Source organism: Mytilus californianus, unplaced genomic scaffold (assembly GCF_021869535.1).
Source record: "Mytilus californianus isolate M0D057914Y unplaced genomic scaffold, xbMytCali1.0.p SCAF_10, whole genome shotgun sequence".
Taxonomy (NCBI): Eukaryota; Metazoa; Mollusca; class Bivalvia; order Mytilida; family Mytilidae; genus Mytilus; species Mytilus californianus.
In genome coordinates, this window is record NW_026262582.1 from 12,131,532 (window position 1) to 12,143,879 (window position 12,348).

General features: G+C 33.1%; 1 protein-coding gene across 1 annotated transcript in view; it reads left to right on the top strand.

The window, feature by feature from the left end:
• The window catches only part of LOC127717619 (uncharacterized), a 54,977-nt gene extending 53,221 nt beyond the window's left edge, over positions 1 to 1,756 (top strand). The window contains exon 5 of the mRNA XM_052223339.1: positions 1,209 to 1,756. Within this exon, the coding sequence (XP_052079299.1) occupies positions 1,209 to 1,654 (446 nt within the window). The 3' untranslated portion in view covers positions 1,655 to 1,756. The remainder of the gene's footprint in view (positions 1 to 1,208) is intronic.
• The last annotated feature ends 10,592 nt before the right edge of the window (positions 1,757 to 12,348 follow it).

Consider the following 12,348-nt stretch of genomic DNA (forward strand, 5'->3'; position numbering starts at 1 on the left):
CCAATAGTATACATGCCACATGTTACCTGTTACCTAATCTGTACGTTCTGCGTCTGTCAGGCGCACCGCCAAACGGTGTAGTTGAGATTTGCGATGTACACGGGTCATAATCACACCCGAACTTCGTCATTATACAGGGATTGGCAATACTAAATTCAATCATTGCATGATAAAAAAAAATATATCTACAAGTAGTTTCCGGTTGAACGGTAGTAAGAAAACGAGGACGTTCAAAGAGAAGGATTTTGAAAGGATTTTGCACCTTATAATCAGCATGAATTTATCTAATGACAATACGAATACTAAAAATCAAGGCTGAAAATAAGGCGTAGGTACTTAAATTCAGTCACGGACCCGCAGTTTCACGGGTGTGTTCTAGTTGTATTTAAATTTCAGATCAAACTACATTTTTGTTGTTGACTTAAAGTAAGTTAGGCTCACGTGTAAGATCACTACTCATCAATTTCTATCTTCCATCTATTCGTCATCACTTCATTTCCAACAAGTAGTTTGTTATGCAGTAAGGGTTAAATGTTGTATAATATGGTCACCTGGAGTTTCTAAATGCGTCAGCAGGAGCCGAGTGTCCATTTGACTGTACGGGATGTATACATGCACAGAAAAATACTTAATATTGTGTTGTCCATCTTAATTTAGACAACAGTACCGATATTCAAATCTCATAAATCGATTAAGATTACAAACCAAGCTAAGAAAAATCAAACTTAGGGAATCACATGAACTCAAAATTTTAACAGGAGCAAAACCTGGTGCGTCGACAGAATAACAACCGATTACGTGATAGTAAGTTCTCTTAAAGCCGTTAAATGAGTATTCAAGTTTAAAAGAAATTGCCATCAGCTCTGGCAAAAAAATGAAAATGAAGACTATACAGTCATGTATGTGTTTTTTTTTTATTTTTGTGCTTGTCACTTTGAAATATTTACCCCCACTTACTATTTTCGTCTACTCCTACGCCATCGGTATTATAACTTTCCGTTGCTTTAAATAGTCTTTGGAATAGATATTTTATGGAATTGGGTTTCTAACAATCTCACCGCTATATTTGTGTAGGATATGTATGAACAAGTTCCAAAAAAAATATTTTGGAGTTATTGCCTTAGAAGATATAAAATATGTGCATGGGCAAAGGACATTGGAACGCTTTTCTTATATTTGTCTTAAAAGTAATTTGTTTTAATTTTTAGGGATACTTCTTGCAAATGGAGACGAATCTACTGTTAAGGTAGCTTTCGATGCCATCTTGACTCACAGCCTTGACCATTCTTCCATTGAGGATACAACTATCATATTTGATAGTATCCTGACAAATGTCGGTAATGCATACGTGAAGGACTTTGGAGCATTTATAGCTCCCGTTCCAGGGGTTTACTTGTTTACCTATACGATTCACGCAGGCGGAGCTGGGGACATTTTTGGAACTTTAATGGTTAATGGCCAAAGAAAGACAAGTATTCACGTTGATGGCAGCAGTCACTCTATTTTGATAGCTTCTTCATCGAGAACCGCAATCCTGTCCCTTAACCAAGGAGATAGAGTGTACATCCATATTCTGAAGAACAGCCGAGGTCTGTTGAGCTCCACAAATAACGGGCATTCAGCATTTGCAGGAGCGCTATTATTTACTAATTAATAAAAGAATGCTGAACATTTAAATTTGTTAATATTGCACAAACAGTCGTGAGGAAGCATTATCGATATTTACATGTAGCAATGACTACCGCTTTCACCGATGTTAGGGGACGTCGTGAACTTGCAGTGATGTGTGAGTTTATTGTTCTCTGTTGAAATTAAAAGCAGCAATAACTAGAGGCACAAAAGAACCTGTGTCGCTCACCTAGGTCTAAGATATCTTCAGCAATGAACACCCTCAAACACTGTAGACTAGAGTATAATTTATAACTAAACTCTCTGTTTTGCTGACCTTGTATTGCTGTTCATTTTTTTCTGTTTAATTTATCTCTATCTTCTACAGTTTTCACATAAAACACAAAAAGGGTAAAAATTGTCATTTAAGGGCAATAACTCTTATGAGAAGACAACTGACAATTTCATGTATGCTGACATATTTGCAGATCTTGTCGTGCTAACTATTTTTGCTTTTTAATTATAATATTCAAAATAATAGGCAATGACACAAAAGTAAATAAAAATCATCATTTAAGAGCATTAACTCCTGTAAGGAATCAACTGACCATTTTAGTAATATCGGCTTATTTGTAGATCTTATCTTGCTGATCATAATTGCTTTTTACAGTTTCTATCTATCTATTATAATTTTCAAGGCAACAGGCAAAAATGTAAAAAGTTGGTAAAAATCGGCATTAAAGGGCAATAACTCCGGTAAGGAGATAAATAAAGATTTCTACCATTTGACTCATTAATAGATCTAACAGTCAATTAAATTCACACATGAAATTTCCGACTCTAAAATGACTTTCTTGGACACAACTACATCTATAAAGGACGGTGTCATGTCAACAGACCTCTACTGTAAACCTACAGATAAACATCAGTACCTTTCTCCACAAAACTGTCACCCCAAACACTGTACAAACAGTTCCCTGTACAGTCAAGCTCACAAAGTAAAGAAGTAAAGCGGATTTGCTCCTATGAGGAATCTGTCACTAAACGGTTACAGGAACTTCGCGGATTTTTTACCAAACGAGGTTATAAGAAATATATATATACGAATGTATCAACGCCACAAAAAGTGACGTCACAGGTAAATTTCTAAAAAGTGGATATAAATAGAGATTAGGTTTGTAATTATGTTATCTGATGTATTTTATAACAATTACAAAAATATTATTATAGAATTGTGTTAGTAATTGTGCAACGAACTGCACTATCTAACTATGTCGGCCTTTCTTCCAAATCAAACTGTGTACAACAAATCCATCCTGTGCTCATAGTTGATTTAAACTAAAATCATACAAATGAATGGTGTGATTAATTATCTTTACTTTTACATACGAATAGAAAATAAAAAATAGAATTACAACTACAAACGATAAGATACAAAACAATATCCGATCAGAATTACAAATAAAACTTCGTAACTAAATACATGAACGCTGGATAAACAAATACCGAGACACGTCTTATAGCAATGCGAATTAACACTCAGTAAAACAGTCATATTCGGGAATAGGTCATGTTCGGTACTTAAAAGATCAGACGACGTCAATGGTAAATCACAATCTAAGACGTGGTAAAAATGTCCTTAGTAAGTTAAGAAACAGACACATCGTATGGATCAACCAATTCGTGATGATGTCAATCAAATTTACGGAGTGTCATTTTAATCTTTCCTCCTCATAACTTTGTTGGAGCACACTCCTGTATATGAAATCCGTATAGTGTGAACATGCACGAGCATAACGTATGAACTGAGATATGTAAACACCATACGATGGGGCAGAGGGTATATTACTGCTGAGAAATGGGAAATTGATAATTGGGAAGTTGAAATCGTCCCGTTTGTCATAGATTTTAGTGTGAAGTCGTCCATCTGTGTTAATATTGAGGAAGAGATCAAGGTATGAAGCAGTCATTTTAGTATCAGTAGTATCCTTAATTTCAAGTTCACTGGGATATATGAGATGTAAGTATTAGCTGAAATATGGGTTATTCAATGATAGGAAATCATCAATATATCGGAAAGTAAAATTAAAGAATTTCGCAAGGTGTTTTTTTTTTGTCTTTTAGAAGGTTCTGAATGAATTCTGCTTCATACGAGTACAAAAACAAATTGGCCAGTAGGGGTGCACAATTAGTACCCATTGGAATACCGACTGTCTGTTGAAGTATCAATCCTCCAAACTCAACAAATATATTGTCGATCAAAAAGTCCAGCATTTTGATATTATCATCTTCATAAACTAATCAGTGAAAATAAGAGAATTCAAAGTTTTGAACATAAAAAAAAAATAAAAATAATAACAATAAATAAATAGATGCACAGACTGTTGTATTTTAAATGTCAATTTTTGTTGGATACTTAACAAAAATATGCTTATAGTAAACAAACATCTGGTGGTATCATTACTAAACCCTTAGGCGATACATATGGTTACAAGAGCGCAATTATTCGTAATGCATTTTCCATAGGGTACCACTGGTGTTCCGTATTTTTTTTCTCGAAGACTACACAAACTAGGGAAAAACGGATTGCAGTTCCTGTTACTAGAAATGCCAGTGTTGCATTACAACCAAAAAAATATATAGGGTCATGCGGCAGAAATTGACTTAAAATGCAGTTGAAAAAGATCGTCTATTTTTTTCGCTTAATGAAAAAGGCATATTTTTAATGGCTCCGACGTGCAGAAATGGAGGATATTTTCTATACTTCGTAAAATGTGAATATGATTTTCTGCAATTTTTAAACCTAATTGGATAAGCTTTCGATTAAATGTAATTCCAATCCTGTATCATCCAATCAGAAGCCGTATAGGATTCTATTCTGAGTACCATCTTGGGGTAAAAAAACTTGCCGGTAAAATGTAAACAAATAATTGCGCTCTTGTAACCTATACGGTAATGAAAAAAAATTCCGAAAATTAAGCGCCCGCGCTAAATGAAGCGCTAGCGTCTATCTAGATAAAATCACGTCTTTAAAACATTATCTGATCACTCTCTTAATTTTGAGAATTAGTTTTTGCCCGCCGATCGGGCCAAAAATTTGAACTGATTTTTTCACCAAATACGGTACTGCTCAAAAAGACATGAAGATAAAGTTTATTTACTGGCCTTATTTTTCAAAGGCCACCCAGCACTGATCATATTGTCGACAAAACCGTTCTGATATGGAAAAGCTACATCGAATTTTGAAGAATGGCTTTAAATGAAACCATTTCTTGAAAAAACACGTTTTTGAAACAGACTATAGTTTTTCCAAATTTTGAAAATATGATAATATTACTACTTTGGCAAGAGAAACTATTCGTGGACTATAATATTCAATGCCAAGATTAATTTTTCTACTTTGCAATTTAACTAAATCGTTGGTGTTTGCTTAGGGACCCTTTCGGTCAATTTTCACCAAATTAGCTTTTTGCTAGAATAGCAACTGAGTCACGATCATTATTGTTAAAAACCAAAATGAATCTTCAAATTCAAGATATACACATGCTTTTCCCCATAAAAACAGTAGATATCACAAAACCGTTCTATTCTCTTCATACTTTGTCGACATTCGAGCCCACCCTAGATTTAGATATGGAAATCAACATAAATAGGAAACAGACTATAGCTTGAATTCACGTTGATGAAAAGTCCATTTGACCCAATTTCTCGCTGTATCACATTTTTTCCGAGCAAAATGACTATTTTTAACATTTTTCAAAGCCTTATTAAAAAAAAATGTCTTTTTTCTATAGGTTACAAGAGCGCAATTATTCGTAATGCATTTTCCATAGGGTACCACTGGTGTTCCGTATTTTTTTTTCTCGAAGACTACACAAACTAGGGAAAAACAGATTGCAGTTCCTGTTACTAGAAATGCCAGTGTTGCATTACAACCAAAAAAATATATAGGGTCATGCGGCAGAAATTGACTTAAAATGCAGTTGAAAAAGATCGTCTATTTTTTTCGCTTAATGAAAAAGGCATATTTTTAATGGCTCCGACGTGCAGAAATGGAGGATATTTTCTATACTTCGTAAAATGTGAATATGATTTTCTGCAATTTTTAAACCTAATTGGATAAGCTTTCGATTAAATGTAATTCCAATCCTGTATCATCCAATCAGAAGCCGTATAGGATTCTATTCTGAGTACCATCTTGGGGTAAAAAAACTTGCCGGTAAAATGTAAACAAATAATTGCGCTCTTGTAACCTATACGGTAATGAAAAAAAATTCCGAAAATTAAGCGCCCGCGCTAAATGAAGCGCTAGCGTCTATCTAGATAAAATCACGTCTTTAAAACATTATCTGATCACTCTCTTAATTTTGAGAATTAGTTTTTGCCCGCCGATCGGGCCAAAAATTTGAACTGATTTTTTCACCAAATACGGTACTGCTCAAAAAGACATGAAGATAAAGTTTATTTACTGGCCTTATTTTTCAAAGGCCACCCAGCACTGATCATATTGTCGACAAAACCGTTCTGATATGGAAAAGCTACATCGAATTTTGAAGAATGGCTTTAAATGAAACCATTTCTTGAAAAAACACGTTTTTGAAACAGACTATAGTTTTTCCAAATTTTGAAAATATGATAATATTACTACTTTGGCAAGAAAAACTATTCGTGGACTATAATATTCAATGCCAAGATTAATTTTTCTACTTTGCAATTTAACTAAATCGTTGGTGTTTGCTTAGGGACCCTTTCGGTCAATTTTCACCAAATTAGCTTTTTGCTAGAATAGCAACTGAGTCACGATCATTATTGTTAAAAACCAAAATGAATCTTCAAATTCAAGATATACACATGCTTTTCCCCATAAAAACAGTAGATATCACAAAACCGTTCTATTCTCTTCATACTTTGTCGACATTCGAGCCCACCCTAGATTTAGATATGGAAATCAACATAAATAGGAAACAGACTATAGCTTGAATTCACGTTGATGAAAAGTCCATTTGACCCAATTTCTCGCTGTATCACATTTTTTCCGAGCAAAATGACTATTTTTAACATTTTTCAAAGCCTTATTAAAAAAAAATGTCTTTTTTCTATAGGTTACAAGAGCGCAATTATTCGTAATGCATTTTCCATAGGGTACCACTGGTGTTCCGTATTTTTTTTTCTCGAAGACTACACAAACTAGGGAAAAACAGATTGCAGTTCCTGTTACTAGAAATGCCAGTGTTGCATTACAACCAAAAAAATATATAGGGTCATGCGGCAGAAATTGACTTAAAATGCAGTTGAAAAAGATCGTCTATTTTTTTCGCTTAATGAAAAAGGCATATTTTTAATGGCTCCGACGTGCAGAAATGGAGGATATTTTCTATACTTCGTAAAATGTGAATATGATTTTCTGCAATTTTTAAACCTAATTGGATAAGCTTTCGATTAAATGTAATTCCAATCCTGTATCATCCAATCAGAAGCCGTATAGGATTCTATTCTGAGTACCATCTTGGGGTAAAAAAACTTGCCGGTAAAATGTAAACAAATAATTGCGCTCTTGTAACCTATACGGTAATGAAAAAAAATTCCGAAAATTAAGCGCCCGCGCTAAATGAAGCGCTAGCGTCTATCTAGATAAAATCACGTCTTTAAAACATTATCTGATCACTCTCTTAATTTTGAGAATTAGTTTTTGCCCGCCGATCGGGCCAAAAATTTGAACTGATTTTTTCACCAAATACGGTACTGCTCAAAAAGACATGAAGATAAAGTTTATTTACTGGCCTTATTTTTCAAAGGCCACCCAGCACTGATCATATTGTCGACAAAACCGTTCTGATATGGAAAAGCTACATCGAATTTTGAAGAATGGCTTTAAATGAAACCATTTCTTGAAAAAACACGTTTTTGAAACAGACTATAGTTTTTCCAAATTTTGAAAATATGATAATATTACTACTTTGGCAAGAGAAACTATTCGTGGACTATAATATTCAATGCCAAGATTAATTTTTCTACTTTGCAATTTAACTAAATCGTTGGTGTTTGCTTAGGGACCCTTTCGGTCAATTTTCACCAAATTAGCTTTTTGCTAGAATAGCAACTGAGTCACGATCATTATTGTTAAAAACCAAAATGAATCTTCAAATTCAAGATATACACATGCTTTTCCCCATAAAAACAGTAGATATCACAAAACCGTTCTATTCTCTTCATACTTTGTCGACATTCGAGCCCACCCTAGATTTAGATATGGAAATCAACATAAATAGGAAACAGACTATAGCTTGAATTCACGTTGATGAAAAGTCCATTTGACCCAATTTCTCGCTGTATCACATTTTTTCCGAGCAAAATGACTATTTTTAACATTTTTCAAAGCCTTATTAAAAAAAAATGTCTTTTTTCTATAGGTTACAAGAGCGCAATTATTCGTAATGCATTTTCCATAGGGTACCACTGGTGTTCCGTATTTTTTTTTCTCGAAGACTACACAAACTAGGGAAAAACAGATTGCAGTTCCTGTTACTAGAAATGCCAGTGTTGCATTACAACTAAAAAAATATATAGGGTCATGCGGCAGAAATTGACTTAAAATGCAGTTGAAAAAGATCGTCTATTTTTTTCGCTTAATGAAAAAGGCATATTTTTAATGGCTCCGACGTGCAGAAATGGAGGATATTTTCTATACTTCGTAAAATGTGAATATGATTTTCTGCAATTTTTAAACCTAATTGGATAAGCTTTCGATTAAATGTAATTCCAATCCTGTATCATCCAATCAGAAGCCGTATAGGATTCTATTCTGAGTACCATCTTGGGGTAAAAAAACTTGCCGGTAAAATGTAAACAAATAATTGCGCTCTTGTAACCTATACGGTAATAAAAAAAAATTCCGAAAATTAAGCGCCCGCGCTAAATGAAGCGCTAGCGTCTATCTAGATAAAATCACGTCTTTAAAACATTATCTGATCACTCTCTTAATTTTGAGAATTAGTTTTTGCCCGCCGATCGGGCCAAAAATTTGAACTGATTTTTTCACCAAATACGGTACTGCTCAAAAAGACATGAAGATAAAGTTTATTTACTGGCCTTATTTTTCAAAGGCCACCCAGCACTGATCATATTGTCGACAAAACCGTTCTGATATGGAAAAGCTACATCGAATTTTGAAGAATGGCTTTAAATGAAACCATTTCTTGAAAAAACACGTTTTTGAAACAGACTATAGTTTTTCCAAATTTTGAAAATATGATAATATTACTACTTTGGCAAGAAAAACTATTCGTGGACTATAATATTCAATGCCAAGATTAATTTTTCTACTTTGCAATTTAACTAAATCGTTGGTGTTTGCTTAGGGACCCTTTCGGTCAATTTTCACCAAATTAGCTTTTTGCTAGAATAGCAACTGAGTCACGATCATTATTGTTAAAAACCAAAATGAATCTTCAAATTCAAGATATACACATGCTTTTCCCCATAAAAACAGTAGATATCACAAAACCGTTCTATTCTCTTCATACTTTGTCGACATTCGAGCCCACCCTAGATTTAGATATGGAAATCAACATAAATAGGAAACAGACTATAGCTTGAATTCACGTTGATGAAAAGTCCATTTGACCCAATTTCTCGCTGTATCACATTTTTTCCGAGCAAAATGACTATTTTTAACATTTTTCAAAGCCTTATTAAAAAAAAATGTCTTTTTTCTATAGGTTACAAGAGCGCAATTATTCGTAATGCATTTTCCATAGGGTACCACTGGTGTTCCGTATTTTTTTTTCTCGAAGACTACACAAACTAGGGAAAAACAGATTGCAGTTCCTGTTACTAGAAATGCCAGTGTTGCATTACAACTAAAAAAATATATAGGGTCATGCGGCAGAAATTGACTTAAAATGCAGTTGAAAAAGATCGTCTATTTTTTTCGCTTAATGAAAAAGGCATATTTTTAATGGCTCCGACGTGCAGAAATGGAGGATATTTTCTATACTTCGTAAAATGTGAATATGATTTTCTGCAATTTTTAAACCTAATTGGATAAGCTTTCGATTAAATGTAATTCCAATCCTGTATCATCCAATCAGAAGCCGTATAGGATTCTATTCTGAGTACCATCTTGGGGTAAAAAAACTTGCCGGTAAAATGTAAACAAATAATTGCGCTCTTGTAACCTATACGGTAATGAAAAAAAATTCCGAAAATTAAGCGCCCGCGCTAAATGAAGCGCTAGCGTCTATCTAGATAAAATCACGTCTTTAAAACATTATCTGATCACTCTCTTAATTTTGAGAATTAGTTTTTGCCCGCCGATCGGGCCAAAAATTTGAACTGATTTTTTCACCAAATACGGTACTGCTCAAAAAGACATGAAGATAAAGTTTATTTACTGGCCTTATTTTTCAAAGGCCACCCAGCACTGATCATATTGTCGACAAAACCGTTCTGATATGGAAAAGCTACATCGAATTTTGAAGAATGGCTTTAAATGAAACCATTTCTTGAAAAAACACGTTTTTGAAACAGACTATAGTTTTTCCAAATTTTGAAAATATGATAATATTACTACTTTGGCAAGAAAAACTATTCGTGGACTATAATATTCAATGCCAAGATTAATTTTTCTACTTTGCAATTTAACTAAATCGTTGGTGTTTGCTTAGGGACCCTTTCGGTCAATTTTCACCAAATTAGCTTTTTGCTAGAATAGCAACTGAGTCACGATCATTATTGTTAAAAACCAAAATGAATCTTCAAATTCAAGATATACACATGCTTTTCCCCATAAAAACAGTAGATATCACAAAACCGTTCTATTCTCTTCATACTTTGTCGACATTCGAGCCCACCCTAGATTTAGATATGGAAATCAACATAAATAGGAAACAGACTATAGCTTGAATTCACGTTGATGAAAAGTCCATTTGACCCAATTTCTCGCTGTATCACATTTTTTCCGAGCAAAATGACTATTTTTAACATTTTTCAAAGCCTTATTAAAAAAAAATGTCTTTTTTCTATAGGTTACAAGAGCGCAATTATTCGTAATGCATTTTCCATAGGGTACCACTGGTGTTCCGTATTTTTTTTTCTCGAAGACTACACAAACTAGGGAAAAACAGATTGCAGTTCCTGTTACTAGAAATGCCAGTGTTGCATTACAACTAAAAAAATATATAGGGTCATGCGGCAGAAATTGACTTAAAATGCAGTTGAAAAAGATCGTCTATTTTTTTCGCTTAATGAAAAAGGCATATTTTTAATGGCTCCGACGTGCAGAAATGGAGGATATTTTCTATACTTCGTAAAATGTGAATATGATTTTCTGCAATTTTTAAACCTAATTGGATAAGCTTTCGATTAAATGTAATTCCAATCCTGTATCATCCAATCAGAAGCCGTATAGGATTCTATTCTGAGTACCATCTTGGGGTAAAAAAACTTGCCGGTAAAATGTAAACAAATAATTGCGCTCTTGTAACCATATACAACTACAAAAAAAATGTCTTTACCAAAATTAATTTAGATATTTAATGAAAAATAAATGTAAAAAGAAAATATATATATATTTATTAAATACTATAAAAAAGATGTCAAATAAATATTGTTCTAGTACTTGAGAGTACTACAAGATGATGTAATAACATGTTCGTGACATCACATAATAACTAATTAGTAAAAAAACTTGTATTCTTGTCTTTCATTTTTGCTAATATGCTTTGTCTATATGCCTTATTGTGTTTCTTTGTTACATATGACGTGGCACTGTACTTATACATCCCGTCATTGTGTTATTGTTCTATAATAATTTCTGTATTCTTGTCTTTCATTTTTGCTAATATGCTTTGCCTATATGCCTTTTTGTGTTTCTTTGTTATATATGACGTGGCTCTGTCCTTATACGTCCCGTGATTGTGTTATTGTGCAATGGTAAATGTTTGTTTATATATTTGGTTTTTTTTATAGTGATTAAGATAATAACACAATGTTGACTGCTGTATCCCTATTTTTGACATGTTTTCCTATTATGTCTGTTTGTTTTGTTCACACATCGTTGTCAATATAATGGAATTTTATGCGACTGTCATACAAGTGAGAGGTTTAGCTAGCCACAAAACCAGGTTTAATCCACCATTTTCTACATAAGAAAATGCCTGTACCAAGTCAAGAATATGACAGTTGTTGTCCATTCGTTTGATGTGTTTTAGCTTTTGATTTTGCCATTTGATTAGGGACTTTACGTTTTGAATTTTCCTCGGAGTTCATTATTTTTGTGATTTTATTTTTTACATGTCAACATACGAAATCCTTAGCCGATATATATAAACGAGAAAATAAAACCAATAACATAGTTAAACAAATAATTATAAAATAGAATAAATTTAATTAAATTAAAAAAAAAAGAAAAAAGAAAAAAGAAAAAATTAAAAGAAAAATTTGAAAAAATGAGCATTCAGTACTATTTAAACACATAAAAATCAATTTGAAAATATTTAGATTAAACCAGCAATTTTCGTAATAAAAATTGAAAGTCGTTTGTAGACTTCCATATTACAAATGGACAATAATCCTTCCGTTTTAATGTATTGTGAATTAATAGTATAGTATCTAGGTAAGTATTGGTTTCTATAATTAACAGCAGAATAAGTTGACATACAAATAAAACATGAAATTCATCGCCAACAAATTCATGAACATAAAGTACACATTCTCTCTGGTCTAGGTATATTTTGCTTG